At 47.0% G+C, this 20,226-nt stretch overlaps 1 protein-coding gene across 2 annotated transcripts; it reads left to right on the top strand.

Annotated features, from left to right (window-relative positions):
- The first annotated feature begins 646 nt into the window (after positions 1 to 646).
- wizb (WIZ zinc finger b) lies at positions 647 to 19,832 on the top strand. 2 transcript variants are annotated; one of them, XM_031827669.1, is made up of 17 exons: positions 647 to 927; positions 1,504 to 1,701; positions 1,854 to 2,037; positions 2,371 to 2,446; positions 2,666 to 2,814; positions 2,913 to 4,532; positions 5,760 to 6,218; positions 6,395 to 6,757; positions 10,081 to 10,200; positions 12,073 to 12,570; positions 12,686 to 13,129; positions 13,268 to 13,759; positions 13,894 to 14,436; positions 14,651 to 14,865; positions 15,609 to 15,900; positions 15,993 to 16,158; positions 16,488 to 19,832. In XM_031827669.1, the coding sequence occupies exons 2-17, from the start codon at positions 1,576 to 1,578 to the stop codon at positions 16,861 to 16,863; spliced, it is 6,123 nt and encodes a 2,040-aa protein (XP_031683529.1). In that variant the 5' UTR covers positions 647 to 927; positions 1,504 to 1,575; the 3' UTR covers positions 16,864 to 19,832. The 2 variants fall into 2 exon arrangements, with proteins under 2 accessions (XP_031683529.1, XP_031683528.1); XM_031827668.1 differs by having other exon boundaries at positions 648 to 927; positions 6,395 to 6,769.
- The last annotated feature ends 394 nt before the right edge of the window (positions 19,833 to 20,226 follow it).

The raw sequence follows: 20,226 nt of genomic DNA, 5'->3' as shown, positions 1-20,226 counted from the left end.
ATTGACAGCTTTTATTGCTTTTTCATTGCGTACACCTGGTCATCTTGGTGAGACACCCGCAGGGAGTTGTACAGTGCACCTGGAGCAATTAGGATTAAGTGCCTTGCTCAAGGGCACAGCAACAGATTATTTCACTTTTCGGTGCTGGTATTTGAACCAGCAACCTCCTACTGGACCAACGCTCTAACCCTGCCCCTTTGGGCATAATACACAATTTGATGCAGTTTGTGATGTGAGAAATTCTCTAATTCAGTAAATGGGCTGAAAGCTAGGTCTTCATAAATCTACATAGTCATAGGTTTAGTACATAATCTGATTGTTGGTCACAGGCAGCTCAATAGTGTCACCTACTGTAAAAAAAAAATGAACAAGACTTTTCACATTTTAGTACACTATTTGTGATATTGTTCTGTTTATCATGTTGAATCATAAATGCTAAAAAAAATACTAGTGTGTAAAATCACACACACACACACACACATTTTACCAGCGCACTTTTCCAGCGCAATGCAATCAACTTGAACTTGACCGCATAGGTTGAACTTGAACGTTTGCTCCAAACTATTTTATGCTGTCTATCACTGCATCAAGCTATCCGTGGTCAAGCTATCTGCATTATACCGTATTGTTAGTGTAGTGGCGCATGTAAATTGGAACATGGATTTTAGAGGGATAGCCTGACCTCAGTTCGAAATCGACGTCACTCACGTAGCCGTGGCGTGCCTGCAGGCAAATAACATGGAGTCGAGTGTGTGGTCTCTGCAAGCGGGTTCATGGAAAAAATGTAGCACCGATGTGACAAAAATATAGCAACACACTCTACATGCATTCATGGACTGAGGATATTCATAGCTTTGTTCCATATAAAGCATGGAGAACGGTGCGTAAACAACTCCTTCCCTCAGACAACAAGCCAGGCCGTTTTCCGTGAGTACTTAATAACGGGCGTTATAACATTATAAACATTTGTGCACATATTTATAGAATGCTTGCTTCATCCATCCACAATGCCCTTGCAGGTAGATATCATTTTTCCCATCTTGACGTGTTAGCTACTTACATTTGCGTTTATTTTTTAGCTAACAAGCGAGACAGGGCCTGAATAAAAGTATACTTTTGTACGTGGCCATTTGGGAAATCTGTTATATCCTCACAATATCACCAGACATTGTGAAAATGGGTCAGACATTCCCAAAATTGCAGTGAGCTGAACCTGTGACGCCACTGCGCTATGCTTGTTACCATCTCTTGCGTTTACGATTTGTCGAATTCATCAAGGTCTTGGTGTGATATTGTGGCTCACTGACAATGCAGTATTTGAAGCAGAAAGTCAAGTGGCCAACCCAGACCCCCAAATGGGTGGCATGATTTTCCAATGACTTTAAATTGGTTGTTTTGTGTGCATCGGAACACCTTTTCTGGAGTGCTGCTTATCTCTCTGTTATGACAGTATTACGGAAGTGTACCCTTGTGTGTGTGTGTTGTTTGTGTATATAAAAACAGTGGAAGAGAACACCACACACAATGTAGACTGTAGTGGTCAGCAGTGGAACACCATACTGTGCTCTGGGGACCATGGAGCTAGAGGGGGATTCTCTTTCCCCCAGGGATTCCTTCACCTCAGTGAGCAGCTATGGGCCACCACCCTCATTCTCAGCACAGGACACCGTAACCCACAACTTCCTAAATCAGACCTTACAGGTAAAGAGAATCCTATCATGGTCGACCACCACATGCCGAATTTGCTGAAACATTGGCTTTTACATAAGTGAAAATCATAGACTTCAGAATCAATGTCAGTTGCATTCAGAATGCTGTCTCTTGCTGTGAGATTGTGTCAATATCATCAACAGGTTTCAGACGAGCTCATCTTCAGTGGGAGCCCATGGTCCAGTGGTGGCAATGGGGACTTTGAGAGGACCGGAGGCCCCCTATCCCAGGTGGAATCAGGGAGGAGTGCACAGAGGAGCATCAGGCCCTCAGCCTTTCCCTCCTCCCTGACCTGGGACTCTGACTCTGAGAAAGAGACACTAGACGGTAGCTATCACACTTGTTTATTGCTGAGCCTTGTATGAACACAATATGAATCATACTATTTCATTTTTAAGTGTGTCCCATCTATGTCAGTAGTACAGTTATGGGATTTCCTAAATGTGATGCTATCAGTTAAACTTGTTGCTATCACCCTCAGCTATATTTGTTGTCACTTCCAGAATGTTTGAATGTTCCTCCGTCTGCTTGTAGTCAGAACTGTCTCTCTTACTATGAATGACTACTGTAAATCTTTGCCTGTGAATTTACCTGTGGGTGGCCGACATGTGAAGTGATGTTCCTGTTGTTGTCTGTTTTGTGGGTTGCGCTGTCTGTCAGAGGAGGAGCTACAGCATTTTTCTAACCCTCACGGTCTGGCCGCTCACAGCCCAGGATCCCTCTCCTCTGGACACAGGTGAGATGGAGGAATAGAAGGGCAACCAGCAGGAAGATAGTTATGTGTGATAGGACACGACACCACAAGGCAGACAGACAGTAAGCAGAGCGGTCAAATAAAGTGACAATCGGACACACTAACAGGTTAGGCGGACACATGGTCAGATAGACAGATAGGGACTCATTGCTCTTTCTGACCCACTCATACAACAGTCTCCCTCTGTATAATTTTGTCCAGACCTGACAGTGAGGATGACCAAGCACCTGAACAACTGCCGCACTTACCCACTGAGACAAACCTACTCAGCCCTGTGGAGGAGCGGGACCAAGACAAGCCTAACACACACAGAGAGGAGCCAAAGAAGGCCCAATCCAGTTCAAAAGAATGTAAGCATGATGGGGAGCAAGGGAAAACACCAGATAAAACAGTTTATTTTCTAAGTAACTTATTTTCTAATATCCTTTTGTCTCTTGATCATCCACAGTGGTAGATGACAGTGTCTGGGACATATCGGAGAAAGCTGAAGTGTTTCAGTCCAAAGTGACATCAAAGGAGGGGTGCAAAATTGAGGAGGAGGGAGAGGAAAAGGACCTGACAGGGAAGGACAAGGAGCCTGAGCGGGATGTGTACACCTTTCCTGGGGACTCAGACACAGAGAGCCCCCCACCAGCACCCTGGGCACACTGCACCTTCATCCAGCGTCGGAAGAAGAAGAGGGCCCTGCTCAGGCCCTTCTCTGGCCAGGGCTCCTGGGAACGCACATCAACAGGAGCTGATAAGAAGGCAAGGGGTGCTTCCTCAAGAGCAAAGAGCTTGGTACCAGTGAAGGTGAGTGGAGGGGCCTATGACTTTAAGGAGGACTTGGAAAAGGCAACAGAGGAACTGGAGAAGGTAGAAGAGGAAAAGGGTGGTGAAGAAGAAGGAGGAGGAGAGGGAGAGCTTAGTGAAGAGATTTTCACCTGTGTGGAATGTAGCATTTACTTCAAGAAGCAGGTCTACCTGCAGGATCACATGCAAGAGCACAGTCATAGCAGGCCGGGGACTGGCAGGAGGGAGCGCGGAGTGAAGGGCGCGCGATTTCGGTGCGTGGAGTGTGGATGGAACCTGTCAAACAGGCTGGCTCTGGCGGACCACAACAGACGACACCAGGAGTCTCGTCAAAAGATCCTGGAGGAGATTGGGAAGCTGAGTGACAGTGGGAAAGGAGAGACTACGCAAGGTGAACCGAGCAAGCTGACCAAACCTGCAATCCCAGTCCTAGAACCATTTGTAGCTCTAGTCACGACTCCAGATCCAGCTCCATTCACAGAGCCAGATCCAGTTCCAGTCCGGGCCCCAGTCAAAGCTCGAGCCAAAACTCCAGTCAAAGCAAAGGTCAAAGGCCCAGCCAATCGTCGCTATCTCTGCCTCAAGTGTGACTTCAGTACACGCACCTCACAGGCATTGGCCAACCACGCCAAGACCCACAACAGAAAACCTACTGGTCTGCAGCGAGCCTCTCCGCGCTTTCAGCCAAAGCTCACTCCTATGGAGCCACCTGTGTCACCTGGATCTGCCTCTGGCCTGACCTCCATCTCTCTCACTTGTGATCAGTGTGCCTTCCAGGCCTCCAGTCAAACTGCCCTGAAGGAGCACCAACACGTGGCTCACCCCGCGCAGACCTCCATCTGTGGGGAAGGGCCTGAAGAGATGAACCGTCCAGGGTCCAGAATTGATGCTTCCTCTCCACCATGTTCTGATACGCTTTCTAAGCCTGTCTCTCCACCAGAGGGCCAAAGCCAATCAAAGGCCAGTAAGTCTTCTTCCTCTATTTGGATCTCTGCTATGGAGGACAGTGACACACTGCCCCAACCATCAAACACTGCTACAGCTCCCCAGCGTAGAGAGTTAGCTTTTAAGACCATCGGGAACAAGAGGGCAAATCGGAGAGGGAAGGTGGGGACAGAACTCCTCTGGCCAAATCCCAGACTGGACAGTGGGCCACCTGAGACTGATGATGCACAAAGCCAGGGCCAGAGCCCTGACCTGGCAACCAATATGAACCAAAAAGAGACTGAATCACTTGTTGGATCCAAACCGCTCACCAGGGCTCGATCCCTCCGAGGTGAGACTAAGCTGCAGAACCTATCCCCTCAAGCCTTCTCGAATACAAATGAAAGAAGCCAATACCTTAGATTTTCTTTAGAGTCTCACCTATTGCACTGCTCTCATGCTAATTCTAAAACAAACCTTTCTCCATTAATGGTCTGATATACTAGAGCAGTGCTTCCCAACTCCAGTCCTTGTGTTCCCCCAACAGTACACTTTTTTTGTTGTAGCCCCGAACAAAAAACACCTTATAAGGGTCCTGAGGCTACTCCGAATTCCAATTCAATATTTTCTCTTTTTATTTTCATCTTGGACATGCACAATTAGGTAATCTGTGACATTTGTCCTTCGATATTTAAATTATATTCACCTAGAATGCATAACTTGTGCTTCATGCATGTGTACATTTGGACAGTGTTATCAAATAACATCACAAGCCTGCAGATCAGTCACTGGGTTGGCCGTAACTGAAAATGCCCAGCAGTCCCTGCCTGGCCCATAACTGAACCTGGGTTGCCCGTTGCTTCCCCTCCATGCCCTGTGGAAGTGCCTGCCCCGGCCATGCAGCTGAAACTCATTTTCTTAGCCAGCCTGCGGGGGGCAGCAGAGTGCCTGGGGCTGACTGAGGGCCAGCAGGCCCAGCTAAGACACACGCTGTCCCCTGTCCTCAATGAGCCCCACCGCTTTGACCCCAAACTCTCCTCTCTTACCTTGGCCGTTGGGAGGGAGGCAAGGCGATGGGTGAGTGACAGGCTGAGTTGTGAAGTAGCCACCTGGCATGCAGTGATGCATGGCTCCCCTCACCAAATACAATTTAGTCAGCCTTATCTTCCTTGCGTTCTCCCCTAATCAATATAAAGGCTCAGTTGCTAGGTGAGTAGATGTCTGTTTCTAATTTCACCTCATTGCATCTTATCACTGTGTTCTTCTGCATCTTATCACTGTGTTCTTCATGTTGCGTCTGTTTGAATGGCCTCTAGTGTTTGTTCCATCGCTGTCCTGAAGTGTCTCTGTATATGATGCCTATTCTTGATGTGCCATTATAGCACGTAGTAAATTGATGTGATATAAAGTTATCTCATCTGCTGTTGAAGATTGATTGAGGCAGTTACTGACACAGCAAAAATCCAGCTGCACGTTGGCTCTCCAGGACTGGGATTGAACACTTCTCTATTATAATACTGTGTACTAAATGGCTGTCTCAGCTCAGCCTCATACTATATCCCTTTCCTTCCTGTGCTAGATGACTCCTCTCTAAAACAACAGAGCCTCACAGCCTCATGCTCTACAGAAGGGAAGCCCGTGAAGGAAGAGGAAGTGGACGGGGAGCCAAAGGTTGCTTTTGAAAAGAAGAGTAACAAGGTTTTTTCTGATGAAAATGACGATGATGATGACAACGATGATGAGGACAACGATGATCATGACGAAGAAGAGGAAGTGGAAAATATCCGGCGTTTCCTAGCGGAGGGCATATCAGATGAGGATTATGAGGAGATTGATGAGGAGACGGGGACCCTGAAGAGCGTGGAGAGGAAATGCCCCTACTGCCCTGATCGCTTCCACAACGGCATCGGGCTGGCCAATCACGTCAGGGGCCACCTGAACCGAGTGGGCGTCAGCTACAATGTGCGCCACTTCATATCCCCTGAGGAGGTCAATGCCATTGAGAAGAAGTTCTCCTACCAGAAGAAGAAGAAAAAGGGTATCTGGAATCTTTGTTATTACATTGTTAGGACCTTGTCTGGTGTATGATGCGGTATATTTGTAATAAACTATAATGTAACAAAGTAACAAGTATCAGTCAGGGTAGAGGATGTGTACAACTTCCAAGTCAGTCTGTAAACTGCTAACGTTTTATGTGCCCTTCTCTCTCTCCAGTTGCCAACTTTGACCCGGATACGTTCAGTGTGATGCGCTGTGAGTTCTGCAATGCTGGCTTTGACACCCGGGCTGGCCTGTCCAGCCACGCCAGGGCGCACCTGCGGGACTTTGGGATTACTAACTGGGAGGTGACTGTCTCACCCATCCATATCCTCCGGGAGCTCTTCTCCAGCCGCCCAGACCTGGTCCTCCCCACAGCCCCCCCACGTAGCCCAGCCTCAGACGAGGAGGAGGAAGGCCTGGAGACGGAGGAGGAAGAACCAGGGGGAGGGGAGGGGAGTGAAGAGGCAACAGGTGCTACAGTCTCCATCCTACTGCCATCGTCGCCTTCTCAGCCTTGGGAGAAAGACCACAGCGTTGGTGAGCCTGAAGGTGTGTGTGTACCTGGTGTGTGTACTGTAGGATGCCATTTTGAGCTGTGGTTTATGAATACAACACACTGTGGTCTGACTGTGTTATAGGTTGTTGGTAGATTACATGATGGTTGATCAGCGTGAATAAGACTTCCAAAGAAATGTCTCAGTGTTGAATGTGGTAACTCCATGGTAACTACAGTGGCAATGCAATGCACAAGGGATATTGAATGATGAAAACGATTCTGTGCAATAGTTTTGCAACTATTTTGTATTATGGGACTACTCTCCTGATGTGGGACTTTGCCTGTTGGTGTTGTAACATCAGTCCCTAGTTGTGAGACTTGTGTGATGTAGCAGATTTCAAGTCTATGATGAACTGCAGTATTTGGGACAAAGTGTTACTGTAAATCAAGCATATTAGAGGGAGAGACTCAGATGCCCATGGTTGATGTGGTGCTCAGTGCGTTTGTCCCAGCCTCTGCTCGATTGGTCACGCCTTAGTTTAGCGGTGCATGTGTATGGGGGCAAAATGGCTGCTTCCACCTCCCTGCAGACACAAACAATAGCGGAAAAACTGTCTGGCTTTAGCTGCTGGGAGTCCGATGCACCACAGCTACTGACCGGTGAGTACCACGCACCGTAACGCCCGTGCCCTTTAAACATTAATCGGCTTCATTGTTACACGTCGCGTCGTAGCCCGTATTGTTTGCTATACGTCAAAATTGTCTCTAGACACATTAGCCGTAAAAAAAATCAAATCATATGAGTTCATTTAAAATCACTGTCGCGCAATAAAGGTGAGATAGACAAAGTCAAGGCATTGGCTAGACATGTGTCATTCTTGTCATTGTTCGAGTTGCTTGTATCACTGTAGCTACGCGCGCAGGAATGTGTTTTGCGACATTTGATGCGGACTGTCATTTTCTGTGTGATATATTTTGTGCGTCTCGGATGACGTTCACTATTTCCAATACTGCAGGATTTCTAAAATTACCTACAGTTCCCAAATCCTCGCCATTTTACTTTCCTTTGATTTCTTGAATGTGGTCGCTCTGGTGTCTCTCTTTATGAATGCATTGCCTCATGCTTATAATACAGGAATAACGGACTACAAATCTGTAATCGTATCAAAACTTATTTAGATTTTAAAATACGTTTAAGTGTCACTTTATTAAGTGTCAGGTTACCTGATGTTACTGTAGGCCTACTACTGCTATATAATGAAAACTAAAGTCCGGATTTTGTAACTTTGTTACTTTTAATAGTTTTATCAAACCATGGTATCATTTTGCTGCAGTGATCACATTTTTGATGCTGCAAATAAAGCGAGAAAAATAAAAGGTGTCATTTGCTCTGCGAGCACCCTGAGACGAGATCAACTGACAAGCGCAGAGCCGCCCACCAGACAAAAAGCATTGTCTACTCACGTCGCTTATGATTTACCGTTTTGTCGCAGAAAATGGTAGTTTTGTCCCAGAAATACACCATCGCAATGAAAGGCATGTGCCTGTTACGAAATGTACAACAGCAGGAAAACGAACAGTGTTTTGCCATTACCACAGGTCTACACACTTGAAGAAGTGATTTATTAGACAGACTACGTCTGAAGCCCAATAGAGCGCTGCAGTTATTTGAATGAATATCGTATTATTATTATTAGCTACTCCATTGTAAAGATTTGATGTATTTTTGTTATTCATACAGGAACATAATTCATTGTATTATTTAAAAACTATTTAATTTGCTGATTTGGTTATTACAGCCACACCCATTGCTGACAGGTGTATAAAACCGAGCACACAGCCATGCAATCCCCCTACAAACATTGGCATTAGAATGGCCTTACTGAAGATCGCAGTGACTTTCAATGTGGCACCGTCATAGGATGCCACCTTTCCAACAAGTCAGTTCGTCAAATTTCTGCCCTGCTAGAGCTTCCCCGGTCAACTGTAAGTGCTGTTATGCTGTTATTGTGAAGTGGACACGTCTAGGAGCAACAACAGCTCAGCCGCGAAGTGGTAGGCCACACAAGCTCACAGAAATGGGCTGCCAAATGCTGAAGCGTGTAGCGCATAAAACATGTCTGTCCTCGGTTGCAACTCTCACTACCAAGTTCCATACTGCCGATGGAAGCAATGTCAGCACAATAACTGTTCGTCGGGAGCTTCATGAAATGGGTTTCCATGGCCCAGCACACAAGCCTAAGATCACAATGTATAATGTCAATCATTGGCTGGAGTGGTGTAAAGCTCGCCGCCATTGGACTCGGGAGCAGTGGAAACGCGTTCTCTGGAGTGATGAAACACGCTTCACCATCTGGCAGTCCGACGAACCAATCTGGGTTTGGCGGATGCCAGGAGAACGCTACCTGCCCCAGTGTATAGTGCCAACTGTACAGTTTGGTGGAGGAGGAATAATGGTCTGGGGCTGTTTTTCATGGTTCGTGCTAGGCCCCTTAGTTCCAGTAAAGGTACATCTTAACGCTACACCATACAATGACATTCTAGACGATTCTGTGCTTCCAACTTTGTGGCAACAGTTTGGGTAAGGCCCTTTCCTGTTTCAGCATGACAATTTCACCTTTATTTACTCCCATGCACAAAGCGAGGTCCATACAGAAATGGTTTGTCGAGATCGGTGTCGGAAGAACTTGACTGGCCTGCACAGAGCCCTGACCTCAACTCCTTCGAGTGTAACCGATGTGAAATTGGCTAGCTAGTTAGCTGGGTGCGCGCTAATAGCGTTTCAATTTTTGATGTCACTCGCTCTGAAACCTTGAAGTAGTTGTTCCCCTTGCTCTGCAAGGGCCGCGGCTTTTGTGGAACAATGGGTAACGATGCTTCGTGGGTGCCAGTTGTTGATGTGTGCAGAGGGTCCCTGGTTCGAGCCTAGGTAGGGGCGAGGAGAGGGACGGAAGCTATACTGTTACACGAGCACCTTTGGGATGAATTGGAACACCGACTGTGAGCCAGGCCTAATTGCCCAACATCAGTGCCCGTCTCACGAATGCTCTTGTGGCTCAATGTAAGCAAGTCCCCGCAGCAATGTTCCAACATCTCGTGGAAACCTTTCCAGAAGAGTGGAGGCTGTTATAGCTGTAAAGGGGGAACCATCTCCATATTAATGCCCATGATTTTGGAATGAGATGTTCGACGAGCAGGTGTCCACATACTTTTGGTCATGTTGTGTATTTTCATGCATTACCAGTTACCAAAATGAATACTTATGTAATTTTCCTGGTGACATTAGGCTCCGTGTTTAATTCACTCCCAGGTTAATGACTCTTTAATGAATGACTCATTCATTTGGTTGTGTAATGTGTTTCAGGCGGGGAGGAGGAAGAGCAGATGCCAGCACTGGACAGCTTGACCTCCAGCTCAGGGGGGAAGGGTCTGTTTTCCCTGGACCCAGAGAGCCCCTCCCCGAGGGATGAAGCTGACATCAAAGGTGAGACTGAACAACATGGGGCAAGATGAGATGAGACATAAAGGTCCCCTGGGATCTGGAGGCTTTGATAGGTGGCAGATAGATGTGGCTGAGGTTACCACAGCCCCTAGCTAAGAATTCTCAACTCCACAATATGTACATCACGTCACAATGGAGTTGAGTGGCGATTCGTTTTGTCGGAGTGTACCTACATCGAGTCGATATCAGACAATAAAAATTGCCATTCTTTAATGCGTACCTTGTACCTATGTTTGTCCTTTGTAAAGGCAATCTTTTATTTGGGTGCTGAATTCCGTAGTTTATGATTAAAACTGAATTCTATATCCTTATTCAGATGGGATTCATTTTATTGGGGGAGGTTGGGTAATGTAATTATGTGCACGAACACAAAACACCATTTCTGTCATTTTAGTCCCGTCCGAATTTTCCATGCCAGTCAGTTTTACCTGGCAGGAGAGTAACAATTCCAGCCAGAATAACCTAATGTTTTTTGGCAAACTCCAAGTTCCTCTGATAATGCTAGTCCTGTGCGTAACGACGTCCCTGTGTTTTTCGAGACATTACAAGAGTTTGACAGGTGCTGCGCACAGTTTGAGCAAGGAAACAAGAACTGATTTGATAAATTGATGCTTAAACAAAGAGCTACGTATATATTTTATATAAATGGCTTAAATTGATTTCACAGTGAATACTTTTGTTTATAGGCTATGTTTTGTGCCAATGAATTGAAAGTTGAACATCACCAAATGCGTCAGTTTAATTAAATGTGCAATAAAAAAACATTGTGCCTAGGCTTATTTAATTCAACCGTGGCTGTTGATGTAGGCAATAGGTTGCAATCAAGGTTTCCCCGATTCCCCTCTGAGCTAAACTTTTTTGGAATTGGCAAGTTCACTTTCTCATCCATAATTGCATCTCAAGTGCAAGAGCACTGTTCAACAGCTCACATCAGCAGGATGGGAGGCCTTGTCATTAGGACAGTCTACCGTCGATTCCTAAAATAATGATTATGATCACACTTCCAAAATTTAAATGTTTTGGGGACACCTTCACATTTGGCCGCCAAGCATAAGTTATCAGTGTGGCCTTTATCGTCTAGACATGGTCTTCACATATCTTCACGCTTAGAATAAAACCCTCCAGGCTTCCGTCATAAGAGTCAATTGAATGAAAACAAATGAATTAAAGGCGGCAGTTTGTAAAAACTTATACCGTGCGATTTGTCCTCTGGAATAATTCAAATGCCGGTGTATTAATGACATAACCAGCGTCTGTGCTAATACTAGTCCCGTCCGAATAGGGATATAATGTGACCTTTGTCAAATTGTGCTGCATAATTCACTGGTTTCCAATGGAGTATGAAGTTAGTGACTTCATGCACTGCCACTCGATACTTAAAAAATATATCATTTTAATTAACACTTACTGTGTACCTGTGCTTGTCCAGATTGTCATACAGCTGTCAGAGGGAGTTGTAACCGTAGTTTTTGATGAAAATTGCATTCTATGCATCTCCTGCCAAAACAAAAATAACCGTCCTTTCATGACGGGGCTGTTCCTTCTTCATTAGCAAACAACGGTGTAGGTCACTTAAAATGCTGTTTGTATCAAAAACTACAGAATGCAGCAAACTCAATTGCCACTCAACTCCATTGTATCATGGAGTTGAGAATTCTCAGCTACACAGCCTCCTGCTCTTTTTGTCACCGTCCGTTAATTGAATTGCTATAAATGATGTAATAATACATACACCAGTGCTGAACTATGACTGAAATAAATGTGCAAAGGGACATTTTTCCATATTCTGTGTATTTTGCTGTGTGCTGGTCAGATGCATCTCTTCCCCTCTCAATGTTGTCCTCTCTATTGTAGTGTCCAACCTGTTAAAGTGTGAGGTGTGCAGTGCCCCCTTCGAGACGAGGCGGGGCCTATCTAGTCACGCCCGTTCCCACCTGCGCCAGCTGGGCATCGGCATGTCGGAGAGTAGCGGGGCACCCATCGACCTCCTCTACCAGATCACCAAGGAGCGTGGTCAGGATGGGCACTTCCCCCCTCCCCTCCCCCCCATCGCCAAGAAGCCCCTTCACGTCCTGCCAGCCCCACGGAAAGAAGAGAGATATCAAGACACTGACATGGACGAGAAACCCATCCCTCTCTCCATCCCCTCCCCTGTGGCCTCCCCTCCCCCCTCACTCATCAGGGCCTGCTCCCCTCCTGTGGTGAGGAAGGCCCCCATCTCCTCCCTGCTGCCTGTGTCCTCCCCCCTGCGCTGTCTGGACCATAAGCCTGGAGGGGTGAAGAGCACCACCTCTAACCTCTCTGCCAAACCCTTCTGGGCTCCACAGGAGACTGATGCCCCACTCAACCTCAGTAAGTGTGTCAGTGCCCTCTCTTTGGTCCTTCAACCCCAACTGATTAATGCGGAGGTTGTAAAGGTGTCTGAAGTAAAACATTTCCTCATACCCCCTTTTCCTCATCTGTGCAGCATTGGAGGTGGACCCCAACAAGGACATAGTGTGCCAGCTGTGTGGCGCCTGGTTCGAGACGCGGAAGGGCCTGTCCAGCCATGCCCGAGCCCACCTGCGTCACTTTGGGGTGGAGTACTCGGAGTCCAAAGGTTCCCCCATAGACCTCCTCAACCAGCTCATTCACACTGATGACTTCAAGCACAGAGCCAGCGCCCTGCAGCCTGAGGGGCCCCAGGGGCTCAGGGGCCTCACAGCCAGCCTCTCCTCCCCCAAACGCTCCCTCCTCACCACCTCCTCCACACCTCTCCTCTACAAGGTCACTACGATGGGGGGCGGATCTGGGTCCAAAGCTACCTCTTCCTCAGCTTCCTCAATGTTTGGCCCGCCCTCCAAACGTCCCAAGTCCTCCAAATTACAGGTCTTCCGTTTGAGTGGCGGGGAACTCAAGCCCATCCCCCACAGTGAGTGTCTGTCATATGATGGAAACTAAACTCATTCTCCATTCAATGCAATACAGCATCAGTGACTTGTTGAGGTACAGTTTCTTGAGGTGCTTATTTTAAGTTGATCTTCATCTCTACTCTCCATCTCTCCTGCAGGTGAACCAGTGAAGGAGATCGGCTGTGAGTTCTGTGGGGAGTACTTTGAAAACCGTAAAGGTCTCTCCAGTCACGCGCGTTCCCACCTGCGCCAGATGGGCATCACAGAGTGGACAGTCAACGGCTCCCCCATAGACACCCTGCGAGAGCTGATCACACGTCGAGGTCTACCATGCGCCCTGCCCCTCAAGCCCCTAAAATCTCCCCCTCCATCCCCCGGACCCCCTCGCTCCCCCTTGTCCTCCCCTGCCTCGCCCAGCCTCCTGAGTCGCCTCCCTTTTGCCTTCGCCCACCCACCCAGCCACCAGTCCACAGTGCGTAAGATGGGCTCAGCTCCACCGGCCTCCCCTAGCCTGATAGTCAAGCTGAAGCCTGAGCCTATGCAGCTGGAAGTCACCATGCCAGGAGCGGTGGGGGGAGCAGCGGGATACTCCTCTGAGCCACTGAATTGCAGCTGGAGCAGCTCTGACAATATGCTCCCTCTTAACTTGGGTGAGTCCAAGTTGAAAGACCATCTTGTAATTATTGAGGTAATATCCATACTGAAGTGATGCCTTGTTTTTATTCTCTACTGTCTCTTTTTCTATCTCTCTGTCTCCTCACCCCTCCCTTTGTTCCTCCTACAGTCACAGCCCATGAAGTAGAGCCCACTCGGGACATCCGCTGTGAGTTCTGTGGGGAGTACTTTGAGAACCGTAAAGGTCTCTCCAGCCACGCCCGTTCCCACCTGCGCCAGATGGGCATCACAGAGTGGACAGTCAACGGCTCCCCCATAGACACCCTGAGAGAACTCATGCACAAGAATGGGGGCACCTCGTCCCCAGCCCCGGGGCTGAAGAAGGAGACCAGCCAGGGGTCCAGCCCCACCTGGGAAGGCCTGGTGGGGGGCCTGGGTTACCAGTCGACCAAGTTCTCCCGCAAATCCCCCCTTAACCTGCTGCACTCTGGCTCCCGGCTTCATAAGCACGGCCTGGGGGCGGTGGGCCTCTCCTCCACCCCTCCCGCCGGGAAGTTTTTTGCGGTGTCCCTGCTGGGTAAAAGACCCCTGACGGAGGAGGGCCGTCCAGTTGAGAGGTCACCATCCCACCCCCAGTCCTTTTCGCCACTGCCACATGACCTCTCCATCAAAGGGAAGTCCTCTCCAGACAAGAATGCCGGAGGGCACCTGGGTAAGCCATGACCTTACTAAAGATCCTCAGAAGAGTTGCAGTCATTCTTTAACTTGCAGACTGTCTTTTAGTACAGACTCATTGCATTTAGCAGCGAATGACACATATGTTCTGTTATATACATTTAATTTTATGAAACATGAATCAGTCTCTAACTTAAGCCCAGCTCTGACTGACAACACCACTCCTTTGTCTTCTCTCACCCCCTCCCCAGATGCCAGCTGTGAGCTGTGTGGGTTCTACTTTGAGAACCGCAAGGCGCTGGCTAGCCACGCGCGGGCCCACCTGCGGCAGTTTGGCGTGACAGAGTGGTGTGTGAACGGTTCGCCCATCGAGACGCTGAGTGCCTGGATGCGCAGCCGGCCCCACAAGGTGGTGGAGATGCACCGCAGTTACATGCAGGGCTCCAACCGCTCCACCTCCAAGAAGGTCAGGGAGGAATTGATTTATTTAGTCGTTTATCTAATGGTGATAGATGAAAAAAAAGTTCTATTTTTCCAATGTCCATGCGAAGGCAGCAATTATTTCTATTGACTTAGAGTGAACCGTGTGACATCGTGCACACAATGCACAATCAAGCTGCAATGTTGCTAAGTAGTTTTTTATTAGTGCCGACCCCGTCCATTTTAGTTGTGGGTTTCGGACCACTATGAGGCCTGTCGGCACACTGTTAGGGCTGTTTAGAGCATTAACATGTCAACCCATATCATTAAAGGTCAGGTGAATTGTTTACCATAATGCTTTAGCTCTCTCAAACTAACAACACCTGCCAGGAGATGGGCTTTTAAAGGTTAAAAGATGGAATTGGCCTCAGCCACCACCAGACATTTTGTGATTTAAATGCCTCACTCAGATCTGCTATCAAAGATTCTCATAATCAGAATATTTCCCCTGTGGGGGACACAACAGGTTTAGGTATTGACTTAATAGTTGCTATAGTAACCAGAGAACTGGGTGACATAGATCCTTCATCTTCAGATGAATTATGTTCTAGAAAATAGACTTGTCCGTCCCTCCTGAATTAGCATTGTGTATTTGCTTCACTGTTACTCCCTCTGTGATGAGTTGACACACATAAAGACAAGAAGATTACTCTGTCATGTCCTTCTATTAGAGTACATTGAGACAGCTATTTTAATGAGAAGCACTCATCCCTCTCCTTTATGTTGCAGAAAAGCAGCCTGTCTCTCTCCCCATCGTCCGACTCTGACCTCCTCCCCCCCATGCCCTCCCAGAAGCATTCCTCCTCCTCCCAGTGGGCGGCTTTGGGGCTGGCCCAGGCCAGACGTGTAGGCCGGGAGCTCACCCTGGCATCACCCCGGGCAGCAGAGGGTGATGCAGGTCTCACTCCCCCCTCCAGACCCAGCCACAGCAGTCACAGTCCCAGCCCCACCCGACTCTCCAACACCCTCCCTCCCCACACACAGGTGGCCCGCAGCGAGCTCAACGTGCGCCTGCCCAGAGGTGAGTGTGACACACAAACACACACAACTATTCGCCATACACACCTACCTGTCCATCTCATGCTCAGCCTGGTGTTCTCTCCTCATGTCCAGGCTTTGAGCGGCGACCTCTTAAACACCCCTCCCACTCAGAGGGAGGAGAGAGGGACAGTGGCACCCCCAAGCCCCCTCGCACCGGCACCATTCCTGCCCTGGTGCCCAAACCCCCTTCCACCCCCCTGGTCAAAGTGGTGGGAAAGATCTACTCCCTCAGGTGCCGGTGAGTTTCTCTGGGGAACTGCAGTACTGAACCCATCGGCTAATCTCAAAGTATGCCATATTCCCAATATAGTGCACTTCTTTATAGCCCTGGTCAGAAGTTATGCTCTATTTTGGGAATAGGGAGGCACTTGAGATTTGGAAGTTGTGTGAATGAGTGCTTTTAGTCTGTCGGCCCAGGGGCCATAAAAAAACATTCACGATAATTATAATCTGTTGATTTATTAAAGCAACATTTTTTTAATTATCCATGTACCGTTCCTGTCTACCTCCTGTGGTTGTATGATGACTCTGTGTGAGTACAGTGTCCTCTCTGCCTCTCTCTGCCAGGTTCTGTGAGGTGGAGTTCCAGGGTCCCCTCTCTGTGCAGGAGGACTGGATCCGCCACCTCCAGCAGCACATTCTCAACCTCAACTACAACAAGCCTGCTCCCTCTGCCACGGACCCCCCAGTCCAAGACCACAACCCAACCCCAACCTCAACCTCAGTCCCAGCCACTACCTCCAGCTTCACCACAACTCCTGCCCCCACCTCAACACTACCCTCCATCCACACCCACACCACAGCTCCTACTGTTCCCCCTCCTTGCAGCCCCTCTCCTCCACCAATGGCTGAGTCTGCTCCAATTGTCACTGCCACTCCAATGGCAACAGCTTCAGCAGAGTCCACCCTCACCCCGATCCTGATCCCCACCCTGACCTTGTAACCCCCAGGTCCATAACAATCCACACATTCTTCTAACCATCTTGTTCTGCCACGTCTTTGCCATGCCTTTTTTCCATCCACTTGTTCCTTCGGCCTCAACACTGGGGACCTGTTGTTGAAGTGTTTTGAAGAGAAGCTTTCCCCCAATGAGCTCTCTCAACCCCCAGCCTCTCCTAGGAACCTCTGCAGATGGTTACAAAGCCCCATTGCCATGGGAACCCAAGCTCTCCTGACCAGAGTGGGTGATTGCAACTGTCTAGGGCTTCGGGGTCTGCTGTTTCTTCTTTGTTTGAGCTGAATGTTCAGTTTGTAACGTGGACAGTTACACTTCCTGCCGCTCAGTGGTTAACCGAGAGGTTAACTTAAACCATATTGAACTTTGACTTATCTCCTTGCTCTAAACAGTGCTTTTATATTTATATTTGAAGCACTTAATTAAGAGGAGCACACTCATGGCTCCTGCTTTACTCACCTCAACAACATTTTAAAAGGAGTTTAAATAATGTTTTTGTATTCATGCTTAGTCTATGGTACAGACTTAAAAAGCCCATTTACACATTCTTTTGATAAGGCAATTTTAACGTAGACAATGCCACAGAGCACTTACATAAGTGCCCCATTGATTAGGGCAGTGATGATGAGGAAAAGGCCCCTTTGAGAGAAAAGGAAGGACCCTGTAGAGGATGCAGCACCTTGAAGGGACGTCCCATTCACCTTAGAGTTAGGCTGACAGGTGCAGTCACACAGTAACTCTTAATGTTTTCTGAATGTAGTTAAAGGGATAGTTCACCCAAATTACATATTGGTTTCCTTACCCTGCAAGCAGTCTATGGACAAGGTATCACAGCAATCCATGCGGTGGTTTAGATTCATTGGCACCGTTTCCAAACGTTGTGGCACAAATCCCATTTAAGTCATGGGTATAAGATATTAGCATTTTTCAAACATCGTGCCCAAATCATTCGAAAGTGTCTACAATTGATTGTAAAGCACAACAAAGTCACTTATAGATGATTGCTGATATCGGTCCCATGGGATTTGTGCCACAAATGCTAAAACATTATCATTTGAAAACAGTGCCAGGGAAACTAAACCAAAGCATGGATTGCTGTCATACCTTATCTATAGACTGTTTACAGGGTAAGGAAACCAATGTGTCATATGGGTGAACTATCCCTTTTAATGCACTTATTATTTGAGATGACTGTGTCATATTAAATGAGACTGGTCATTATGTTATTCCATAGTTTGATGTCCCCAACACTGTTTAGCTAACGGCATTTAAGCTCTTTGATGAAACTCCTCTATCCTTCAGATGAAAGGGTCCATAGAAGTATTGACTGTCACTATTTCATGTTTCAATGCGGACACACATACAAATGTTGCCATTTCTTTCTTGCCTTGTCAATGAAACCCAAAACCTTGGTTGTTATTTATTACACATTTGAATGTGGTGAACTAGGTTGTTTTTAGGCTCAATTAGAACATTGGAATGTTTGAAATTAGGCCAGTGACACTTATCTAAGTGCATAAGCTATGTGTGTTTGTTAGTTTGTGTGTGTGTTTTTTTTGCACAAGAGGTGCATGTGTATGTCTTTCTATGACTTAAATGCTAGACAGAGGTCAACAGTAGCTAACACACAGGACCTCTCCGTAGCTAAAATCTAGCTAATCATGGGATCTGGTCTATTTTTCAGTCTGATCAGGACTTGACTGCATCTGCCATTCTCCTAAGGATGTGCCAAAGAGTGTGTTTACTCCCTGGTCTCGCCTCTGTAAGCTGTTTACATGGGACCTGTTCATAGGGAGGAGCTCTGCACAGCTACGGAGCAACCAAGGCTCCTCATTGGACAAGGGACATGTATCGGTGTACATCTGGATCCAGTGTCTCCCAGTATGTGAACCACAGAGTTGACTGACTGTTGCAGTGACATACATAAGCGGCCTTGGCTTCATGGAACTGTTACACTACTGCATTATTGCACCCAGTACACGGACGCCCACAGAGGCTGCTATCTGTCAGAGTTCTGTGAAGTATTGGTGCCCTTAAATCCAGACGCATTACGTATGGCCTCTGGTGGAACAGCTTCTAAACTGGGGCAACGCTGTCGCTCCAGCGTGTCTTCACATTGCTTCAGGTAAGTGTTTATATCGCCTGCAAAGTGACGCAATAACTGAAGAGTCCATACGGAAATGAACTTTTCAAGTTTGTTCCAGCATTAAACTATGTCGAAAACATGACTGTTTGACCCTAACAATCCCCCATACCTTTTATGGAATATAGATACGTATATATAACTACATGTACTTATGAAACTGTTGATGCTATTAGAGCTATTAACAGTTCTATTAACAGCTAGTTACAAAACAAATGGATCTTGATTCCTTTTATCGTGATTTAGTTTCAACCTTCTATGACATGTCTTTTTATTGCTCTGTGCATTTGTGTATTTGCAGTCCAGGAGGTGAAACCTTGATGAGTATTTTTTATTTTCTTTGTTAGCTAGTTTCTCCAAGCTGAACATTGGTGCTCATGAGAATGGGATGGTGGGGAGTGACTGAAGACAGGAGGAAATGAGTGATTGTTGTGTCCTAAGATCAGAGGACTCTAAATACTTCAGTCTTTAAAGGGGACCACTTTTGCACGTTCAGATTTTTCTCCAACAGTGTGTGTTCACATCGTGATAGGGTTAGCCTCTGGCAGGTTTGTGACTGTGTTACCGTGTAAGATGAGTTTCCGCTGGTGTTACAACTAAGTCCCCTTTAAGATTGCCTGTGTGTACCCCTCAGCTGGTATGACTGGCTGCAGAGGGTTGGTGTGTGTGTGAATGAGTGTGTGAGTGCCTGTGGAGAGCTAAGACCATGATCTGATGATGATAATACAAATATTAAAGAATTGTACTGTACACAAAGGGTTGAGGTTCATGTGAATCAGCTCCTGAACAAACATTAAATGTGATTTCAAACTCAGCCACTTTTGAATTGAGTCTTCTTAAATGCTTGATCATGTTATTTGAATGTCTGTCCTACAGAAATGCTTCAAAGGGAATGAATGTTGGATAACACTTTACTAACATGTATTGGGCCAGCAGGAGGAGCTAGAAGACAGGTTCTGTACTCCATAGTCATCCTGGAGAGGCTCTCTATGTTGAATATCAAGAAGTTGCTTTTACAATACAAGATCAACAAGTATTCTGTCCTGAGAACAGAAAGAACATCCAATACAGAAAAAAATTTATACGATAGGTCAAGAAATAAAATGTTATGTATGATTTGTGACACATTTATCAGGCTTGACTACCCCAATTTATTATGCTGAGATTCTGCCCAACTGTCATAATCAGTCGGGGGGAAATTATGTGGA

Source organism: Oncorhynchus kisutch, linkage group LG6 (genome assembly GCF_002021735.2).
Source record: "Oncorhynchus kisutch isolate 150728-3 linkage group LG6, Okis_V2, whole genome shotgun sequence".
Taxonomy (NCBI): Eukaryota; Metazoa; Chordata; class Actinopteri; order Salmoniformes; family Salmonidae; genus Oncorhynchus; species Oncorhynchus kisutch.
Note: the sequence above shows the minus strand (reverse complement) of the source record. Positions and strands in the feature narration are given on the sequence as shown.

Coding starts and splice junctions, on each gene's coding strand:
- wizb (XM_031827668.1), top strand. CDS start 1,576: ATGGAGCTAGAGGGGGATTCTCTTTCCCCCAGGGATTCCTTCACCTCA. Junction 12,571..12,685: donor TGATGCCCCACTCAACCTCA/GTAAGTGTGTCA, acceptor TCATCTGTGCAG/CATTGGAGGTGGACCCCAAC. Junction 13,130..13,267: donor ACTCAAGCCCATCCCCCACA/GTGAGTGTCTGT, acceptor TCTCTCCTGCAG/GTGAACCAGTGAAGGAGATC.